The 23821-nt window shown below is 40.8% G+C and overlaps 1 protein-coding gene across 1 annotated transcript in view; it reads left to right on the plus strand.

Annotated features, from left to right (window-relative positions):
* BRD8 (bromodomain containing 8) overlaps positions 1-23821 on the plus strand; it is a 107180-nt gene that overhangs the window by 56643 nt on the left and 26716 nt on the right. Inside the window, exon 21 of the mRNA XM_089693865.1 lies at positions 10183-10338. Within this exon, the coding sequence (XP_089549991.1) occupies positions 10183-10338 (156 nt within the window). The remainder of the gene's footprint in view (positions 1-10182; positions 10339-23821) is intronic.

A 23821-nucleotide genomic window follows, 5' to 3' on the forward strand; every position in this document is an offset into this window, starting at 1 on the left:
GCTCCCTGTCACAACTGACAGGGATTCCATCATCTTTGGTCATCTGGGTTTGCGGGTTCCAGCCATTTATTTGGCCAATCTGTGATTACGTCACTTCCATGGAACAGAGCTCTGAGGGTACGGCATGAGTTTGCTATCCCTTCAGAGTGCATGCGGCAGTGATGTCACCGGCTGATGCTCACTGGAATATCTCCTAAATGGTGCATGTTTAGGGGATATTAATTTTACCTATGGGTAAGCTTTATTGTAAGCTTACCTGCAGGTAAAGGTTGCAACGTAAACTTTACTACTGCTTTAAAGTGTAATTTTCCTGGGCTAGTTTGACCATGCAACCCACCAATGCATCCTTGGGGGTTTGTCAGGCTTTACTGGTAAGGGCAAAGTGTATGGCAAAAGAATCTGGAACCTTTCAGTCTTATTAATCAGCTGGACAGCAGTTGGAGCTGTTCCCAGAAGCATTTCAATGTTTAGATGGGCTGGGAGATTCTTTATGACAACTGTCATGCCTGGGGCTTATGCCTGTGCACATGAGGTGAGGTTTGTGGCTTAAATGCTTGTCCGCAGAGCTCCTCTTCAAGAAGCAGTTGGAATATATGCCTTTCGCGGGTGAACACCTTTTTGGCAGTGATCTGGAAACATTTATAAAATAAAAATCACTGATGGAAATGGCACTCTTACCTCTAAAGAAGTGCTGTTTCCAAGCCGTCTTAGGAACCAAAAAAGGTTCCTTTTTTTCTTTTCAGAAATATGGAGTGATATAGAACAACACACCTTCCAAATGATGGGGTACCCCCACTTCTGCAACTGGGGAGATTTTTAGCGGGTGTTTGAACTCAAGATATCTTAGATGTATGGGTCCAAAATGTTTCCAGTTTCTAGAAGCTGCAAGCTTAAGTTCTGCATCTTGTCTTTTTCCAAGCAGGAATGTGCCTACTGCTCCTGACAAGAAAGCAGCCTTGTTTGATGCTTTGGACCAGTTGCACTTTTAGGGAATCATTGCCCCTGTTCCACAATCAGGTTTTGTGGTTTCTTTTCCAATTCGTTCACATTTCCAAGGCCAAATGGTGGTGCATGGTTATTTCTGTATCTTAAACATTTGAACCAGTACTTACATGTTCAAAAGTTCTTTATAAAATCTGTAAGGTCAGTGGTTTCTTCCCTCTATGTAGGGAATTTCCTGGTCTCAGTGGACATTAAGGATGACTACTTCCACATCCCTATATTTCATGGGTGGTACCTGTGCTTTGTGATCAGGGAACATTTTTAGTTTGTGGTCCTGCTCTTCGGCCTACCCTCCACGGCAAGTGAGTGTTCACAAAGGTGCTGGCACCAGTTTGGGCTCTTCCACGAATCGGGGGATCCCCATTCCTGAGGTATGTAGATGATCTACTCTTGCAGGAGCAATTGAGAGAGGACCTCGGGGCCAATGTGCAGCAGACAGTGCAAGTTCTTTAGGACTTTAGAATTATCTGGGCCTTGTCCTGAACACGGCCCTGGCATGAGTTTTCTTTCCCCAAGATAGACTTTGGAGCCCTACTTCCAAGGTGAGGGAGTTAAGTTCCCTGGAACGTCTGTCCATTCACTTGGGATTGCTGTTTGGGACAAAAGAAATCTATTCTTGCATTGCCCCATGTCTCTGAACACAAAACCAGGCTATCCTTGGAATTCTGTCTTTTCAGCCCAGCGCTGAAGTCGGGGAAATCATTTCGACCACTGGTGTGGACGGTACGATAGATGCCAGCCTGTCAGGTTGTGGAGGAGTCCTGATCTCCCTGTCCGTTCAGGGGACAGAGTAGTCAGAGGAAACTCAGTTGCAGATAAATGTGCTTTAGCCAAGGCTCCCCCTTCAACACTGGACCCCCCTGCTCTGAGGACTGCCAATAAAGGTTTATTCTAATGATGCCTAGACAGTGACATACATACACCCACCAGACACTATATTAGGTGCACCTTGCTACTGCCAAGAAAATATCCCCCACACCATTACACCACCACCAGCCTGAACCATTGATACAAGGCAGGATGGATCCATGCTTTCATGTTGTTGTGCCAAATTCTGACCCTACCATCTATGTCGCAGCAACCAGTCTGCCCATTCTCCTCTGACATCAACAAGGCATTCTTGTCCATACAACTGCTACTTACTGGATATTTTCTCTTTTTTGGACCATTCTTTGTAAACCATAAAGATTTGTTCTGTGTGAAAATCCCAGTAGATAGCACTTTTTGAAATACTCAGACCAGCCCGTCTGGCACCAACAGCCATGCCACATTCAAACTCACTTAAATCCCCTTTCTTCCCCATTCTGATGCTCGGTTTGAACTTCAGCAAGTCATCTTCACCACATCTAAATACCAAAACGTATTAAGTTGCTATCATGTGATTGCCTGATTAGCAATTTGTGTTACCAAGCAATTGAACAGGTGTGCCTAATAAAGTGGCCGGTGAGTGTAAATCATCAGGGGATTACTAAATGTCAGGCCATTCTTCAAGTTGTGGAAATCATTATGTCTTGGAAGTCAGTGTTCCATTTCTATCCATGATACAAGTTCCTGGTGTTGAAAATTGGCAAGTTGACTTCCTAAACTGCCAATGGCTGGATCCCAGGAACTGGACCCTTTACTAGAAGGTGTTTCTCCACATTTGTCTTTGATCGAGGATGCCAGATGTGGATGTGATGGTGTCCAGACCAAGAACTGGAGAGATTTTTGTCCAGGGATCCTTGGGCCTTTGGGGTAGTTACCTTAGTCACTTGAAATTTGCTCTTAGTTATGCATTCCCCTACCCTTCAAACCCCTGCCTTGTCTGGGTAAGAGGTTAGAGAGGGAAGGCAGTCTGGTGATTTTGACTGAACTGAATTGTCCCAGGAGGGCATGGTAATCAGACTCCTAGTTGACTCTTGATAGGACAGGACTGCCTGGACCTTCTCTCTCAAGGCCCTATGTCCCATCCAACATCACGATTACTGGCTTTAATGGTTTGGATGTTGAAGCTCAAGTCAAGGGAGGCAGAGGTTTTGTGGACTCTGTTTCCCACTTCTGAAGGCCAAAAAAGTGCTCTTCTCGTACGGTGTACCACCGCATGTGAAAAGCATACTTTGCTTGGTGGGAAATGGGAAATAACTTGTATCATGGGTTTTATCCTTCCTTCAGTCAATACTTTACAAGTCAGTTTCCCTGACAATAAAAGGTCAGGTTTCTACCTTGGCTGTGCTCTTTCAGAGACTGCTGCTTCCCAAGATGAGCCACCTCCAATAGTGGTTCATCTTGATAGTCACAATGTGGATGATGTACATTTAAAGACTTTTTAGGTTATGTAAGAGTCTCACTACCATTGATGCAATTTTTCTTTTTTATATATGTTGTATTTAAAGACTTCTTTTTTACTAACATTGCAGTTTTGTTTATTATACCACCACTGTTACTAGCCTGGGATCTTGTAGATTGTTAAAACCTATGTGGTACATACCCTACTCCTGAATGGAGAATGGAAAACATCTGATAAACTATTCATGCCTCCAAACATTTTGCTGACTAATATGCATTTTGGGATGCCTTTATTAACCACTTCCTATCTAGAGCATTTTTTCTTAATTTTTCACATACCTGTTAAAATTTGCATTTTTTGCTAGAAAATTATGAACCTCCAAAGATATATTTCCTGAAATTAAGGGCCCTGGGGAATGTAATAGTGGTAGTTTTTTTATGTCACAGGTTATTTGCGCAGCTGTGTATCTACTGCAAACTTTCAGGAAAAAAACATTAAAATGAATTTTAGTGCACACAAACACAAAATAACCAATTTCTTGGTAAAATATAAAAGATGATGTTGCGTTGAATAAATAGCAAACATGTCAACGTGTTCACCTGAGAAATGGTAACAAACTACTGTACCTAAAATTTTTCATAGGTGGTGATTTAGAAGCCTTTACAGGTTATCAATGTAGAATTAATAGTGTATGATGGTCCTAGAATTATTGCTCTCTCTCTGAGGTTTGCGGCGATACCTCACGTGTAGTACAGTCGTTGCTTATATACGCATGTGGGACCTACACACTTTTCACATTTTTAAACTATTTTATTATTCCCTAGGCCATCCAGTACTTGGAAAATAGAATTCCTTACAATCTTCACCTAATTTTCCAATACAGTTTCCAACCTTTATTGACTACCTTCTCCATGAATTCGTGAAAATGGAAAACTCTGACTGTCTCTTGGTTTGGTCGATGCAACCTCCTAAAGATGAATGTTACACCGCGACTTCTTTATCTTTTGCAGGCATTGCCAGTCAGGCTGCCATGGGAGTTTTAAGCTCCAGGTAGCCTTTATCAGATACGTTTTGGCAAGACAAACCTTCCCGTCTTAAAAGGTCACTGTGACAGACCAAATCAGGACAAGGGCTTTTGGAGGGGACTAGGGGCTAGCCTTCTACCCACTGAATATTGCCCTTGGAGAGACCAGATAATTCTCTGATGATGGACAACAACATGATGAACGCTGAGAGTGAGGTGTGGATTCATTTTCTGAGTAAAGACAATACAGCTTCCCTTTTGGAGTGGATGGAAACGTATAATATTAACCTTGTACAGGTTAATGGTCAGAAAAAATATGGGGCCCTTTTGCAGACTGGGTTGGAGAAACTCCTCAACTTGGGACAGAAATATTTATCAATACTCTGCTGCAAGAAATCTATGAAGATAAATTAATTCTACTTTTTCAGACTGTTGGAATATTGCATGAGTTTTGTCTTATGATGGACAGATTATACAAGTGACAGCAAAGACCTGAAAGACGGCATGTGAAATGGACTTTGTGTATTCAGAGTTGGAGGTGTCGGGCTGTCTGGGGTGGGGCCCTGGCTTGTCTGGGTGCTTGACTGTTGATTAGCTTACTGTTTAGGATAATGTGATCAAGCTATTACCTAATCAGTGTGGGATGTTTATCCCAATGTGTAATATTTGTTTTTATTGTTCATGTGGGGACTGCCCCTATTTCCGAAATGTATAAAAATCTGTGTTTCTGTTCAATACAGAGTTCCGGCTTTTGCACCTAGCTAGTGTTGCCTAGTCTAGGCGGCGCTACCCAGCTATAATACTTTGGTACTGTGTCCCAGTCACGAGGAACCAGTTCTCTGATGGAATCATCCAATCTGGGTGACAGGTGGTCCGTCACAGTCACTCTAGCAACGACTTAAGCTTAGAGGTGCGGTTGGACTTCCTGACCTGCTTTATACTGTATGGTGGTCTATTTGTCCATAGTGGTTTATTGGTGCAGACATGCCTCTCACAAACTATGGGTGTCCTTAGAGCAGGAGTCCCACACTCACAATTGGCTTCTCCCCACTTCTTGATTGAATCCACCTTAATTGAACTTTGCAGATACTACAAGCTGGCCGCAACATACAGCTTTCCATCTCCACTCACTGCTATCATCGGCCACCCAGACTCTGCTCTGGGTTTTAATGGGTTGCAGCCCTTCAGCTGCAACCTGACCTGAACCTAGTCAGAGTTTCTTCCTTCCTTGGCCCTTCTGGATGGGTCCGTCCAACAGACCTGTTTTGGAGCTCTTAACTCCTTTGGGCCAATGGAAAATGCTGCAATTATTCTATTTCTTCCAGTCCCTTCCAGACCACTCCTGTTTCCAAAGACAACCTACTCCATTCGAAGACCTCTATTTGGGAGATGGGCCTGTTCTTGTTGTATGCTAACCTCCTATTGAGGGACAGGTTCTGAATCACAATATTATATGAACAGTCCAGACTTTGAAAAAGTTTGATTGGATTCTAAAACATACCAAGTCAGCACTGGAGTCAGTATCTGGGTTTCCGGCTCAAGCCAGAGATTTTCTTTCCCCAGATAATTTTCTAACTCTCAGTTTACAGACTCAGATTCTATTGTCCAACTCTATATCTCTTACATGGGAATCATGGGCTTGATGGTAGCCTCCTTAGAGGTAGTTCCATTTGCTGAGTTTCACTTCATACCTCTACAACTCAATAGGTTGTCATAATGTGGAATCATTTATGCAAAAAAAAAGAAACGGTAATTTACCTTATGCCCTATATTCCAACTCTAGGACTCCTCCATGGGAGTTTTGGGCTTGAAGGTAGCCTCTTTAGAGGTAGTTCCATTTGCTGCATTTCACTTCATACTCAATAGGTTGTCATAATGTGGAGTAATTTATGTAAAAAAGCAACGTATAATTTGCCTTGTACTCTGTAATTCAACAATTAGTATTTTTAGGGATACTAATATTTACAAATTTGTTAATTACATCTCTGTTTATACTTGTAATGTTAGCCACTTAAGCTCTGGAAGGTTTTACTCCTCCATGACCAGGCCATTTTTTTGCTATTCGACACTGCGCTACTTTAACTGTCTATTGCACGAAACACTGTATCCAAATAAAATTTATATCATTTTATCAAACAAATAGACCTTTCTTTGGTGGTATTTAATCACCACTGTTTTTTTATAATATAAATTAAAAATTAAAAAAAAAATATTTGTTATTTTCTGTTATTAAACCTATCTAATAAAAAAAATTATTTCTTCATAAATTTAGGCCAAACAAATTCCAATAAGTGTATATTAATTGGTTTGTGTGAAAGTTATAGTCTTCAAACTATGGTATATACATTTGAAAATTGATCAGTTTTGATTTACTGATGGCTGATTTTTTAAAAACAATTTTTAAAGTTGTAACTTTTTTGTCACAATATATTGAAAAATGAACAAATTAAAAAAAAAACAAAATCACTTTTCTTTTTAATACTGTGACCAGTATAGTACAGAGTCATTATATGATTGGTGTGGCAGTGATCATGGACACTAACTGGTAACACAAATACACATTTTTATTTATTTATTTTTAAACAGTAAACTTTATTGCATCTTAAGGCAAATGTTACAATATAAACAGAACAGTTTTCTTTTTATTTTTTTTTTTCCTGAAAACAGATACTGAGCAAATCCCAGCACTGACAGGGTCTGCATCAAAAAATTTATTTTTTATTCAACTTTTTAAAAAATTATTTTTAAGTTTTTTTTTCTTTTTACATTAGATATATTTTACATTCATCAGAGTAGTTTGGCATCGCCGTAGTAACACTGTACTACTCTGGGGAGATGATCAGGGATTTTTTTTTCCTACACCTTGTTTGCTGTTACAGTGAAGGTGAAGTCACTGTAACAGCAATATTTTGAACTGCAATGAATTGGTTACATTCATAACAGCTGTGATTTTACTATTGTGATCTGTGATAGGTCACCAGCTGTCACATATTATAAAGTGCTGTGATTGGCCCTGGTACCAATCTATAGCTGTGGGCCAATAACAGCTCACTATAGGAAACAGCTGTTATGAATAAAATGTATTCATAACAGCTTTGTTGAGCAAACGGCTGGGTACTGGCAACCACAATCAGCAGTGTCCTGTGAACACAGCGGTTGTGGGAGTAGTGTGCTGCGTGCCCCAGTGGGTGTGCAAGTGCACATGTGCTAAGCGATGTCACTTAGGCTGTAGCTGCTGACCATCCACAATATACAGTATCTCCCAGAAGTGAGTACACCCCTCACATTTTTGTAAATATTTTATCTTTTCATGTGACAACACTGAAGAAATTACACTTTGCTACAATGTAAAGTAGTGAGTGTACAGCTTGTAAATTTGCTGTCCCCTGAAAAGAACTCAACACACAGCCATTAATGTTTTTTAAAATAAATACATCCTTTATTATTCAATGAATTAAATTGCTAATTAGCGGAAAACAGTGCATTTTTGGTGGTTTTTGTGACCAATTACTGTACATTCAGTCACTGCTTTAAGATATGTTGTGATTTAAAATGTCTTACAAGTTTTGCTCCTCCCACTCCAACAATTGCAATTGATCCAATTTGCCATTAAATTATGCATTCAAGCACAGAAATGCCTTGTGATCCATAGCCCTTCTGATTTGTCCGAACTGTTTATGTTGAACTACTAACCAATACTTCAGAAAATGTTGACAGACCTTCAAACCTATGATCCCAAATATACACTTACGTCAACATCTTCCTATTACTATTCCCCATTTATTCCTCCAAAAATCAAAATGTACTTATACCAAATGTATGGTAACTGGGGGACAAGCAGTCTTGAGACTGCATCATAAAATACTTTTTCTCCCCAAACTCAGAGGAGGAGCTGGCACTCCGAACATTGCTCTAAATTATAAGGCATCAATGCTCGATAATAGACTGGATGCACCACAAAAATACTAAGCTCTGGGTGACCATTGAGCAATATTCTACATATGTTGACCTATGAGCTCTACGTGGATAGATCCACCTCTCACAAAACAACTGTTGGTGGAATGGGACCTCATTCTCTTTCACCTGCCTATTTCTTCTTAAATGGGTCCCATGCAATACTCTGACAATCCGGCATTTTCTCCAGCAATCTGAAGACTTTAGTTTAGGGTATGGACTAAAACATTCCATTAACAGCTGGTGCAAGCATTGCAATATGACACTCAACATGCCACAGATTTTAATAGAAGTTCTAATTGGCTGGCCCACCAAATGTTTGTGATAATTTGTAAATTTCCTCTCAGACAAGACTAAACTGATAGTTAACAACTTCCTGCGCTTTTGAAAAAAGAAAAAAAAAAAACATTAATACAATTTGTTGTACACTAATGAGTATAGCTGCCAGGCACCACACTGTGATAACCCCCTCCTCAGGAGTAACCCATGTTTGAAATATTATATATATATTTTTGCACGGACATTTATTTATTTGTGATTAGTTTTATGTATTTAATTTTTGCGCTGTTTTTTGTGTTATTAGTTATATAAAATATATATACACACACACACTGTGGCTCACTTATAAAACTTACCAACACATTACAAAAGCAACAATAAATATAACAAAACAGTCATGGCATCATACAATCTCACATATGTGGAAGGTGCGATAAATCAATAAAATGATTACGTGAAACAAACAAACTTCACTCCTTTGAAAGCTAATATAAGATCTATGCTGTCAAAATTTTAAAATAAAGAATTTACAGAAAAGTTTGACTTTTCCTGCCATTCACCATGTTTCTCCCAAGTAACCAAAACTATAATACTCCTCCATCCAAAATCAACATCGTACTATAAAGGCCCTCACCATACATACCGTATGTGAAAAATTAGTCTTTTACAGATGCCGTACACTGTTCTCCTCCCTGATGGCCAGAACTATAAATATACCTCCGTGCTCACTGCTGTCGTACAAACCCACACTCAGTTGCACTCACCAAAAAGAGCCAACCCCCTTAAGTCAATAAATGGGTCTTTAATAGCTTGATATTACAATCACTCCTCTCTTTTCCACTCCACGGATATATATATATATATATATATATATATATATATATATATATCAGATTTGCTCTTTAGGTATTCTCTGCCAAACAACAGATCCACTTATAAATGTTCTCCATAAAGCAGTTCACACCTCCGTTGGGCTCTGCCACTCCCTTAAGTCCTGTTGCTACATAAATACATGTGAGAAAGGGAGTTCGGGACTTCCATAGATCCAGGAGACAGGGGATAAGGCCTGCATTCTTTCTCATAAGCTATCTATGGCAAGTAACGCGTAAGAAAAAAACTTGAAAAATTTGAACTTGTTGGTAATAATGCCTGGCTGTCCTTCATCCATTTTATCCCTTTGTTCCAGACAAATGTTGATGATTCCATACTGTGGTTGGTAATATTATCCACATCTAATGGGAATGTGCTCCTAATAAACAATTTTGGCCTTGTAGCTTAAACATTTATGCTAGGGTGACATATACTAAGATACCAAATACTCCAACAACCACTTTGCTGTCCATCATTTCTAGTACAAATAAAGCTATTAGGAAGGTTATTTTGCGTCATTTTCTTACTGCAGTGAGAGCAGTTATTTCTAGACACTGGTGTACATCACAGGTACCATCTATAGTAGAATTGCTTATGGGATTGAATTCAGTTATGCGTCTTGAACACATAATTGTCATAGAATACAATAAATGGGATCATCAAACCTTTACTTGTGTCACATCGATGGTGTTTTGTCATTGCCAAGAGTACCTGACAATGTTCTATTTGTAAAATTGAATACAATAGGATTGAACTAAAATATCTTCCAAATTGTGATTTATTTAAGAGCTGTGTATGTTTTTTTTTTTCCGAACAACAGAAAATAAATAAAGACCCAGCTTCTGCCATATGTGAGCGAAACACAAGTCTAGATCAGCACAGGCTCACAGGACTAAGAATAAGTTGCCGTGGCTTACAAGAGATATCTAATGCAGAAGGACAGGTAAAATATGTTTCTTTAGGAATATGCGGTACAAAGATAAATGCACATGAATATTAAAGCAACACTGAAACACAAACCAGAAAGAGGTTAATTGCCCTACCCACCACTTTGTCCTCAGTTTGATTGTGTTTTCGGCCCTCCAGGTGTTAACATTGCAAATTTGTTTTTTTTTAGTCTTGCCTTCTTACCTGCCAGTTTCCTTTTTTGCTAAGCTGGACTTTCCCCTGTGAAGTATTGGGTCAACTCTGGTGACCTTGCTGGCTTTGCTTCGCATGTTCCCTCTGATCTGTGGGCGGTGGCGGGGGAACATGGTAGTGGGTTTTGTCCACCCTTGGGGAAGTTTGGTGCTCCCTGATCAGCAACATACAGGAGGACTCCCTGGAAGGAGGAGTGGGGTTAGTCATTGATATTTTTTCATATTCATGGTCCCATTTGGACGGTTTGGTGTCACTGGTTCCTGGTCTTGATACCAGATGAGATCACATTTATTACTCACCATAGATCCCAGAGAGGATCGATTCACTGATTAATAGTCACTTGTGATATTTATTTACTCTGCATTTTTTTCTATTATATATTGTATTGTATGATTATATTTAGGGTAGCGCTGCATCATTATATTTATTTAATAACGAGTTGACGCTTGCTAGTTAGAAAGTTCAATGCGGCAGATTGGAGCTACAATCAGTTTGGCCTATTAACAGGAGGTTGGATAGCCATTGGATTTGAGCAATGATATATATGTGTCTCTTGGTTAACTTGAAGCTAGCTGGCTTGTAATATACACACTGAATTGAGGCAGTAACAGGTAAAAATATTGTCCTGCAACAAGAAACAAGCCTGTATCATCAGCCATAGAAAATACAAATCTCGCAGTGTGAGCTACAACTGAGTAAATGAGGGAGAAACAATTCTGGCCAGTCCATGCATGGAATTGACCTGACTCCAAGCTTTATTGAGCTCAGGCTATGTATGGATCGCTAAACCTGATTGCGGCATCCTAGTGAGAATGGAGACATAACCAAGCAAAGCTGACAATATAGATGAATATCATGGTAATCCATGATGTGAAACATTCATACAGTTCATTATTTGAAGCTCTAACTCACATACCTGAGAGAGCTTCAGACTGACCTTTCACTCCTTCAGATCAGTTATCTCACAGTTATGGCCCTCTATATGGCAACCTGTTCCTCAGCTAGGGACACGGAGCCTAGACCTTTAAAAACTCCTACATCACACTTTTGAGATCCCAGCTTTATGTTTAGCGAAAGGAGAAGAGGGCATATACACATCTGAACAGAGCTATAATTTGAGGATCTTGGCTTCATTTAAGAGTCAGATTGACAGAAAAACTGAGTCTTTGCTTGGAAAAACTTAAAATGCTTCTTCTTTTTTTCTAGGCCCTGCTTTGGCTTCCCCTTGGGTGGTAAAAAAATTTGGATGTATGATTTGAGAGATGTAACCATTTTCTCTCCTCTGCTACCGCACCCAATCATATCCAAGATTCCATTGCTTATGGTTGCTAAATCAGTAGCTTTTCATGTTTTTGCTTCAGTTGAATCAGTTATAGCCACAGCAAGAGTGGAAGCCCTGATCATTTCAGCTAGTAGGGCAATATGGCTCAAAGTCTGGGAAGGTGACCCAACCTACAAGACCAGACTGTGGAATTCTCTTCGAGATGGTTCTGATTTGGAAACTGTTTTGACATGTCCTTGGGGGGGGGGGGGGGGGGGAGGAATGGAGTTTCCTCCTAAAGGTTTTAAAAAAAAAAAAAAAAATCAGGGCCAGCAAAACAGGTCTCAACTGGTTTTCTATAAAGGCCATAACACTAAAAAATGGTGTTCACCAAGATGAGAGGTCCAAAGATAGATACCAGGCCAGTTGTAGGGGGATTTTTCTCTTTTTATGTACAATGGAAGGAAATGTAAAATTTCCTCCGCTACAGGAAATTTTGTATTGAAAGCATTTATTCAGAAACCTGCCGTTTCCATAGACCTTCATGATCTCTTTGGACTCACAGGATCCCTACCTGCATGTTCCAGTTCAGTAATCTCATCAATGTTTCCTAAGGTTTGCAATTCAAACATAAGGGGTCTGCAACACTGGCAGTTCAGGATGCTTCTCCTTGATCTCCCAGTGGCTCTGCTTGTTTCTTACCAAGATCCTGGTAGAGATGATTGACTCTTTACAGCTTTAGAATATATCCGTTTCTCTTTTTTTTTTAGACAGTTTTTCTATCTTCTCCAGGATTGGAACAAGTAAATTTCTACCTAGTGCTTCAAACATTTTTGGAGACTGATGGAAGGTCACTATGGAGAAATCAAACTGAGCCTGCCTCGGTATATAATTGGTTCTAGGTTACAGTAGGATAATGATCTTCCTTACAGAGAAGATTAGCAAATGTGGCTCCTTGGTGGGAAGATCAAGACTGTCACAGAGATATCCAAGAGACAGGTTATGCCAACTTTAGGTCTAATGAAGGCAGCAATTCCAACAGTAGCATGGACCTAGCTCCATTCCAAAAGGTTGCAAAGTTTTTTTAGTGGTGGATTTAAATAATTAAGCCCCCAAGTGAAGGAGAGAGGGGACAGTTGTGACTTTTTCTCATGCAATGAAACACAACAGCATATTTCAACACACGGGGGGACCCAATCAAACATTCTTCTTCTTTAGCCTAGCAGAACTCTCTCATGTGGGAATTGTGTCCAACATCTTTATTAGTATACAGCCCTAGCCAAAAGTTTTGGAAATTACATAAACATTCATTTTCACAATCTGCTGCTTCAGTGTTTTTAGATCTTTTTGCTAAATGTTACTATGGTATACTGAAGTATAATTACAAGCATTTCATAAGTGTCAAAGGCTTTTATTGACAATAACATTATGTTTATGCAAAGAGACAATATTTGCAGTATTGACCTTTCTTTTTCAAGACCTCTGCAATTTGCTCAGGCATGCTGTCAATCAACTTTTAGGCCACATCCTGACTGATGGCAGCTCATTCTTGCATAATCAATGGTTGGAGTTTGTCAGAATTTATGGGGTGTTTTTTTGTTCACTCGCCTCTTGAGGATTGACCACAAGTTCTCAATGGGATTAAGGTCTAGGGAGTTTCCTGGCCATGGACCCAAAATTTCGATGTTTTGTTCCCCAAGCCACCTAGTTATCACTTTTGCCTTATGGCAAAGTGCTTCATCAAGCTGGAAAAGGCATTGTTTGACACTAAACTGTTCTTGGATGGTTGGAAGAAGTTGCTCTTTGAGTTGTTTTTGTACCAGTCTTATTCATGGCTGTGTTCTTAGGCAAAATTGTGAGTGAGCCCACTCCCTTGGCTGAGAAGCAACCCCACAGATGAATGGTCTCAGGGTGCTTTACTGTTGGCATGACACAGGACTGATGGTAGCGCTCACCTTTTCTTCTCCGGACAAGGTTTTTTCCGGATGCCTCAAACAATCGGAAAGGGGATTCATCAGAGAAAATTACTTTACCCCAGTATTCAGCAGTTCATTCCCTGTACCAGAATATCAGTTTGTTTCTGATGTTTTTCTTGAAGAGAAGTGGCTTCTTTGCTGCCCGTCTTGATACCAGGCCATCCTCCAAAACTCTTCATCTGGTTGTTCGTGCAGATCCACTCACACCTGCCTACTGCCATTCCTGAGCAAGCTCTGCACTGGTGGTGCCCTGATCCCGCAGCTGAATCAACTTTAGGAGACGGTCCTGGCTCTTGCTGGTTTTTCTGGGCCAACTGAAGCCTTCTTCACAACATTTGAACCTCTCTCCTTGAAGTTCTTGATGATCCAATAAATGGTTGATTTAGGTGCAGTCTTAGTAGCAGCAATATCCTTGCCTGTGAATCCCTTTTTGTCCAAAGCGATGATGATTGCACATGCTTCCTTGCAGGTAAATTAATACTTGTGTAATTTTCAAAACTTTTGGCCAGGGCTGTACATCAAGGGGAGTTTGGATCTCCTGACAGACTATTTGAGCAGAGGGCAAGTACTACACAGCCTTTCCTCCCTTCAAACAGTCCGGGGTTGGGAGGGTGGTAAAGAAGAATAAAAAAAAAGTGTGTGTGTGGGGAGGGATCAAACGGAATCTGACAGCTGAGCACTGATCAATGTAAGAGAGTAGGGTAGAGAGTTTCTATTTGAGGATTTTTTTCTTGGCATGATAGGATGTGTAAAACAACAGTAGTTAAGCATGTTTCAAAATAGAGAGGGAGCCGTAAAAACCTTACAACAGAATTAAAGGATCCGGGGTCAAGGATACCTTTCGCACCTTAATCAGTCTGGTTGTAACTTGTTTACAAAACTCAAAAATGTTAGGGCAGCTCCACATCATGTGATTAAAAAGTGCCATTGGTGTTCTGACATTTGTCACCTAGTGGGGAAAGAGTGTGATTGATGTGATGCAGCCTCTGACGGGTAAAATATATCGTAAGTAAAATCTTTAACTGAGCAAATTTATCCCTGGCAGAGATCATCAGTTTTGTGTTTTTGGCAACCACATCTTCCCATTCCAATAAGAGATTCCTTTTTATCCAAAAAAAACCCTGCACGTCAGATTGGTAAGACTACTACTAAAGATCTTTTTTGAGCCCATTTGGAAGTGTTTTTCTAAACTCTTAAAGTAGTTGTGAACGCCTAAACTTTTTTTACCTTCATGCATTTTATGCATGAAGGTAAAAAACCTTCTCTGTGCAGCATACTAAATACTCACCTAAGCCCCTCTTGATCCAGTGATGTGCACTGGAATCCTGGTCATCCCGGGACTCCCTCTCCTCATTGGCTGAGACAATGGCTCCCACTGCTGTCAATCACAGCCAGTGAGCCAATGAGATGAGAGAGGGAGTGGCGCCTCGCCATGGCTCTGTGAGTAAATGGACGCACAGAGCAGCGGCTGGGGAGTGTGCATACTCGGGTGCCCCCATAGCAAGCTGCTTGCTGTGGGGGCACCCGACAGGAGGGAGGAGCCAGGAGCACCGGCAGGGGGACCTGAGAAAAAGAGGATCTGGGCTGCTCTGTGCAAAACCACTACACAGAGCAGGTAAGTATAGACATTTTTGGTATTTAAAAAAAAAATTAAATAACTTTTAGCATTAAAGGTGATATTCTCAATAGCCATTACATGCATTAGGGAGATAGGAGACTTGCAAACCCTTACATGTAAGAACCCATGCTTGATGATCCTAGTAGATGAGTAATCCTTTTGCCAGTCCTTGTGTATCCCCCCAAGGTATATTTTGCATTCCATTGACAGTCAGTGTCCCAATTTATGGCAGTACCCAGCTAAATCAGAAAGTAAATCAGTTTGGTTTGTTTAGATATAGAGATATTTGGATCTCTCTAAAGCCAGCCATAGACAGTTTGAATCTTGGATGGTTCAGCAGAGACTGGCGGAGATTCAAACCATGTATTAGCAGGCTGAATGTACCCAACTTGAGTGCAACAAGCCTGGTGGATTTTACATGCTGTTATTGCTAGCAGCTATTAAAGCCTCTAGCAGTAACCCCTGTGTTCTCCTGGCAGGGACCTCAACACCCCCACCCCCACCAACCAAAATCTTTGGCTACTTTGAGGGTGCTAAGTGCAGGAGCTTCTTAGGAAGAGATCTCCAGAGCTATGGTATGGTCTACAAATTTTGCTTTTGTGAAGCATTACTGAGTGGAATTGTTATCCAACCAAGATTTAACCTTTGATTGTAGGTTTGTAGCTGTACTGGAAAACAGTTAGGAAAAAAACACAGTTAGACTTACCAGCAATGGTATTTCCAGGAGTATTGCAGAGACAGTGCCTAGTTTACCACTTATAGTTTCTGCTTTTTTTTTTTTGCTGGTTGCTGTTGATATATCATGATTTCCCCTTGTGCACGTTGGTGATTGTTCTTACTTTTATGAAATGGAGGACAAAGGGTAGTGGGAGGGGATTTTAAACTCTTTTTGATTTGTGTTTCCTGTTGAAAGCAGAGTCACAACTTTTTCAGATAGCTGTCATACACGATTAATGGAAATATTGTTACCAGTAAGGCTAATTCTGGCTGTACGCTAGTCGAAAAATCATTCAAACTCATTTAACGAACACTCAGCTATGAGAGCAAACGATATTGCCATCATGTAATTTCAAACTATAAATTGTTCAATGGACATCAATGAATCAGTTTTGTTTATCATATATGCACAGTACACACAGTTCGATTTTTAACAGGAGAGAAATACATTAACTTTTAAATTTATTGTCCGTTTGCAGACGTTTCCCAACCTTTTCCTTCCGTTTTTTGGCTCAAAAAAGTAAAAAACGATTTTCTATGGATTTTCAGACAATTTTTCATCTAGTGTATGGCCACCCTAACTGTGGTTTTCTGAAGGGGAATGCACCAGGCTTATCATCCTTAAGTCTAGTACACACTACTAGTTTTTCCATGCAACCTAATGGGCTGACCAGAAAAAAAACCTGACAGCTCAGGAGGAGCCGCTTTACTAACTGTCCCCCCGTCAGAACACTCTGGTCAGCGCTCTTAGCCATTGGCTAGCAGTGCTGATTGGGAGCCGATCAGAAGACCTTTTTTGGTCATGCCCCTTCAACAGGAGCCGGCCTGGCTGCTGTACGCAAGGGCTGAATGTCGGCTGTTTCTACTGAATTGGCCGATGCCACCTGACATTCAGCCCATGTGTACTAGACTTTATCCGTCCTCCATTACTTGCTGATGAACAAGCATATGCATATCAGATGTCGGGACAATTAATATGCACATACAGTGGGGATCGAAAGTTTGGGCACCCCAGCTAAAAATTTGTATTAATGTGCATAAAGAAGTCAAGGAAAGATGGAAAAATCTCCAAAAGGTATCAAATTACAGATTAGACATTCTTATAATATGTCAACAAAAGTTAGATTTTATTTCCATCATTTACACTTTCAAAATAACAGAAAACAAAAAAATGGCATCTGCAAAAGTTTGGGCACCCTGCAGAATTTATAGCATGCACTGCCCCCTTTGCCAAGCTGAGATCTGCCAGTGTCATGGATTGTTCTCAATCATCGTCTGGGAAGAGCAGGTGATGTCAATCTCAAAGGTTTTAAATGCCCAGACTCATCTGACCTTGCCCCAACAATCAGCACCATGGGTTCTTCTAAGCAGTTGTCTAGAAAACTGAAACTGAAAATAGTTGATGCTCACAACGCTGGAGAAGGCTATAAGAAGATAGCAAAGCGTTTTCAGATGTCAATATCCTCTGTTCGGAATGTAATTAAGAAATGGCAGTCATCAGGAACAGTGGAAGTTAAAGCAAGATCTGGAAGACCAAGAAAAATATCAGACAGAACAGCTCGCAGGATTGTGAGAAAAACAATTCAAAACCCATGTTTGACTGCTCGATCCCTCCAGAAAGATCTGGCAGTTGTGGTACACTATTCCACTATAAAGAGATACTTGTACAAATATGGTCTTCATGGAAGAGTCATCAGAAGAAAACCCCTTCTACGTCCTCACCACAAAAATCATCGCTTGAACTTTGCAAATGAACATATAGACAAGCCTGATGCATTTTGGAAACAAGTTCTGTGGACCGATGAGGTTAAAACTGAACTTTTTGGCCGAAATGAGCAAAGGTACGTTTGGAGAAGAAGGGGCACAGAATTTAATGAAAAGAACCTCTGTCCAACTGTTAAGCATGGGGTTGGATCAATCATGCTTTGGGGTTGTGTTGCAGCCAGTGGCACAGGGAACATCTCACGAGTAGAAGGAAAAATGGATTCAATAAAATTTCAGCAAATTTTGGATGGTAACTTGATGCCATCTGTGAAAAAGCTGAAGTTAAAGAGAGGATGGCTTCTACAAATGGATAATGATCCTAAACACACCTCGAAATCCACGGGGGATTACATCAAGAGGCGTAAACTGAAGGTTTTGCCATGGCCTTCACAATCTCCTGACCTCAACATAATTGAAAATCTATGGATAGACCTTAAAAGAGCAGTGCGTGACAGACAGCCCAGAAATCTCAAAGAACTGGAAGACTTTTGTAAGGAAGAATGGGCAAAGATACCTCAAACAAGAATTGAAAGACTCTTGGCTGGCTACAAAAAGCGTTTACAAGCTGTGATATTTGCCAAAGGGGGCAGTACAAGATATTAACTCTGCAGGGTGCCCAAACTTTTGCAGACGCCATTTTTTTGTTTTCTGTTATTTTGAAAGCGTAAATAATGGAAATAAAATCTAACTTTTGTTGACATATTATAAGAATGTCTAATCTGTAATTTGATGCCTTTTGGAGATTTTTCCATCTTTCCTTGGCTTCTTTATGCACATTAATACACATTTTTAGCTGGGGTGCCCAAACTTTCGATCCCCACTGTACCTGTTCTGGGTCAGTAACTTAACTAAAAAAGAAAGGATAATTGTGACAGTCCTGGAACATGCACCTTGAAAAACAAACCAGAAACAGTCATTAATATCTTTACTTTCGTAGCTTCTATTTACAGTGGGGAAAATAATTATTTGATCCCATGCAGATTTTGTAAGCTTTCCTACTTACAAAGAAATGAAGGGTCTATAATTTTTATCATGTGTATTTTAAATGACAGAATATCAACCAAAAATCCAGAAAAAACACGGTACAAATTATATAAATTGAATTTAGTTCCATGAGTTATATAAGTATTTGATCCCCTACAACCAACAATAATTCTGATTCCCACAGACTGACTATGTGCTCAGATTAGTCCTGTCAATTTAAGAAGATACTCCTAGTGACAGCTCATTATGTGTATACAAGACACCTGTCCACAGAATCTCTTTCTTCCATTCAAACCTCCCCACCATGGGCAAGACGAAAGAGCTGTCAAAGGACATCAGGGACAAGATTGTAGACCTGTACAAGGCTAGAATGGGCTACAAGACCATGAGCAAGAAGCTTGGTGAGAAGGAGACAACTGTTGGAGTGATTATTCACAGATGGAAGAAATACAAAATAAAAACCATTAATCACCTTTGATCTGGAGCTCCATGCAAGATTTCGCCTCATGAGGTAAGAATAATCATGAGAAAAGTGAGGGATCAGCCCAGAACGACATAGGAGGAGCTTTTGAATGATCTTAAGGCAGTTGGGACCACAGTCACCAAACAAACCATTGGTAACACAATACGCTACCATGGATTGAAATCCTGCAGTGCCTGCAAGGTCCCCCTCGTCAAAAAGGCACATGTACAGGCCCGTCTTATGTTTGCCAATGAAAATCTAAATGATTCAGAGAGGGATTGGGAGAAAGTGCTGTGGTCAGATGAGACCAAAATTTAGCTCTTTGGCATTAACTCAACTCGCAGTGTTTGGAGGAAGAAAAATCCTGACTAGGACCCTAGGAACACCATCCCTACAGTCAAGCACGGAGGTAGAAACATTATGCTTTGGGGCTGTTTCTCTGCTAAAGGTACAGGCCGACTTTGCTGCATTGAGGGGCCAGTGGGCGGGGCTATGTACTGTAAAATCTTGGATGAGAACTTTCTTCCCTCAGCCAGAACACTGAAGATGGATTGTGGATGGGTCTTCCAGCATGACAATGACCCAAAACATACCGCCAAGGCAAAAAAGGAGTGGTTCAAGAAGAAACACATTAAAGTTATGGAGTGGCCTAGTCAGTCTCTAGACTCTAATCCAATAGAAAATTTATGGCGGGAACTGAAACTTTGAGTTGCCAAGTGACAGCCAAGAACCTTAAGGGTTAAGTGCCGGTTCACATATATGCAGATTGAATGCGATTTGAACCGCATCCAATCTGCATGACATGAAATATCATTGCTTCTTATGGTGCCTATTCACATATGTCCAGTGCACTGGCGGTGCAGATTCAGTGTAGATTGAAAGAGAGTCATGTCTGATTTCTGAGCAGTGTGGACCAGTTCAGATGCGGATCACAGGCTATTGGCTTCTAAGGGAACCGCGTATCATCAGTTGTGAACAGGATCAAATCTTGTCCTGAACCTGATGTAAACCTGACCTTAACCGCTGAACAACTACTGTATCAATTAGCTGTGAAACCTGAGCTTCAATCTGCACCGCACATGTGTGAATCAGCACTTAGAGGTCTGTAAAGAAGAGTGGACAATAATCCTTCCTGAGATTTGTGCAAATCTGGTAACCAACTACAAGAAATGTCTTACCTCTGTGCTTGCCAACAAGGGTTTCTGCGCCAAGTACTAAGTCTTGTTTTGCTTGGGGATCAAATACTTACTCACTGAACTGCAACTCAGTTTACAGGTTTGTATTGTGTTTTCTCTGGATTTATGGTTGATATTCTGTCTCTATCATTTAAAATACACCTATGATAAAAATTGTAGACCCTTCATTTATTGTAAGTGGCCAAACTTACAAAATCTGAAGCGGATCATATAATTATTTTCCCCACTGTAATTTAGATGACCAAAATCTTTTTTTTTAACCAGTTAAGATACTTAAGGTTACATGGATGTTGTGCTGTGTGACATTTGCTGACTCCTGGAAGAGCATTTGCAGGGTAAGGTTAGTTCAATGCAAATATACTCTGTCAAGTATGATTATTTATGCCACAATTTTTTGCCAGTTTGATTTTTTGACCTCCTCTTCATGTATAATGTATAAGCTAGATAAACATTTACAGGGGAACCTGATATTTACTGGAAATAGATTTTTTTCATGCAGTACAAGACACAGGTCCTTTAACTATGGATTATATGCAGCTACCTTCAGGTGATTGGATACTGGCAAAAAGAAAGCTACTGGGACATCTCCTGTATAAACTTTCCCACTTCCAAGTAGCCTCAGTTTTTTTCCAGTATTTTCAGGTGGTGGGTTTCTCTCTACTGAGAAAAGCTTACTCTATTCCTATGAAAGTTTTTTTCTATAAGATGATTCTTCTATCAAGATTTCTGGCTGCACCATAGCCACTCTAGCTGAGCATTAGGAACCTTACCCCGACCCCACTTGGGTGAAGAAATGGCGCCACCTTGTAATATTGCTTTGAGCACTGGATCCTGCATGGGCACTCTAATTGGCACATGGTGCATTGCTATGTTTCACAGTGCTGTCCAATTGTGTGTGCACATAAATTATCACAAATAAACTAAAAATATGTGAATACATTCATATATAAAGTGCTGCATGCTCAAAATAATCTGTGTGGATCTACTGCTGCTACTTTACACCTACTTCAATAATTTTATGGTGTTTGACAAAATATTAAGTAAACTCCACCATGTTCACATTCATATACAACATGAAGTGCTTCATGCTCAAGATGATGTTGCCTGCAGATCCACTGCTTACACTTTGCACCTACTTCATTATTCTTATATTATTTGCTGCTATATTACATAAACTAAAAATGTGCAAATTCATGTAAACATAATTTTGTGTTCAATATAGTGTAGTCCACTGTTTCCACTTTGCATCTACTTCAGTTAACTTATTTTACTCAAAAAATCCAAAAATCTATGAAAAGTTTACAACTTGTGAAACTGCTCTGTGCTCAAAACTGTGCCAGCTGTAGTGTAGCCACTGCCTTTTTCCACCTCTTGCACATTTGAGACAGTTGGGTTGTGACTGTCTCTCAACAGTGACCGAGTGCCCTCTGTTTTGATAGTTGCACTTAGGGGCGGACTGACAACTCATGGGGCCCCTGGGCAATAGGGGATCATGGGGCCCCTGTGTCCTTGCCCAAACTCAAATAAGCCTATGAAAAAGGTACCAGGGGCATCTCATGGGGCCCCCTACTGACCCCGGGCCCTCGGGCAGTGCCCGAGTTTCCAAATGGTCAGTCCGCCCCTGGTTGCACTCAGTCTGATTCCCTGCCCTCCTCTGGGCTCTCCACTGCCTTTTTGGCTGCTCAGCCTTACTTTTACTTATCTATGGAGGGATTTTCTGCTACAATATTTTATTTAATGGACACAATTTCAGTTCTTACGAAAGCCATAGATAATAGGGGTCACAGGAAAGCTCCTACAGTCTCCTCTCCTGGGTCACTCCCTGACATTGCCTTGGATGCTGACACTACCTGAAGAGAAAGTAGACAAAGAACATCTCCACTCTCCCTCTGAGAAGTCAAATCAGGATATGTCACCTTAGGCTACAATTTCATCCAAGCTTAAGGGTACAGTACTATCTTTGTTGTGGATGTATGGTCTTGTTTTGTGTTAAAGCAGCCTGAGGCTGCTAGGTGGAGTGTCATGAGATCATGTTCCATGCTCACTTTTACATCACAAAGCATCAAGTAGGCAACCCCCCCACACACACACACTGCTAGAGCAACTGATAGAGAACTGCTTGCAAGAGCCACATAGATATTTGATCTCCATTCCTACTGCCCACCAACAGAGACTTTCATGACCTACAGCTATCCGACAATTTCCTGTTACCAACTGTTTTGTGAGTACCTGAGGCCTTGCCTCCTGCCTCGAGCCTATATGTTGCCTTACCACCATACGTCACATGTCTGATTCTAGACATGGAAGGGACATTCCTGCTGTACTAGGTGCTTGCATCTCACTACTGACTCTATGGTTTCTTGCAGCATGCCTACTGACAGTGCGGACTTGTGCAGACTGGAGTCATGTTGTTCTTTGCTCTTGGAATTTATTCTGTCCTTGTAAAAAAGTATCAGGTTGATTATATATGAAGTAAAAAAATAATAGTGTAAAAAATGCTGTCTCCCCTTTCTGGCCCAGGGGGTGTAGGTGTACTCACTGAGTCCTTCTCTTTGGCTGCTACCAGGCTTATTAGCTGGGCTGCTCCTTTCCCTCCCGCCAGGCCTCTCTCAGGGGACCAGTGAAGTCCACAGCTTTCCTTCTCTCCAGCATCACTTCTGAAGGTGAGCCCCTTCCAGCCTGGGCTCCCTTTCGGACTCCTGCACCTCAGCCTCACTCTTCCTCTTCCATCCTTCTCCCACTCATACTATAGAGCAGGCTCTCTTACTTTTAAGGGTTGTCCTGGCCTCTTCCAAACCTCCTGTTGGAGATTGGCCAGGTTCCCTCAAGAGTACAAGCCAGCCACTCCTCATATCCACCCACTGCCTCTAGACCTTCCTCCAAAGCTCTAGAGCAGGGAGAAATCCAGAGGGGCTGGCTTGCAGAGCCTCTCAGCTTTGGCCACAACTTGACCCCACTCTGGCTATTACACCTGGGCTGCTGCTCAGCCCCTATCTAACCATTGGAGTCTAGCTTCCTAGGAGGGCGTTACACATGTATACCTGGTGCTGAGATCTCCATGCTATAACCTGACACAGCTGAGCTGTTAGTGCTGAGAAAACTAATATATTGAGGGGAACTTATCAAACCTGGAGGAGACAGAATCTGGTGTAGCTGTATATGGCAGTCAATAAGCTTCTATTTTCAGCTTGTTCAGTTAAAGAATAACTCCACTATTGTTGAGCGAAACAAACAATTCTCGTGGGTGATCTAAGTGCATTGCAAGGATTTTAACAACCCACCTGTATCTTTTCATAAGAAAAAGCTG

The sequence above is a fragment of the Staurois parvus genome, unplaced genomic scaffold, assembly GCF_062004578.1.
Source record: "Staurois parvus isolate SC_StPar_1 unplaced genomic scaffold, SC_StPar_1.0 ptg000025l, whole genome shotgun sequence".
In the NCBI taxonomy this organism is placed as follows: Eukaryota; Metazoa; Chordata; class Amphibia; order Anura; family Ranidae; genus Staurois; species Staurois parvus.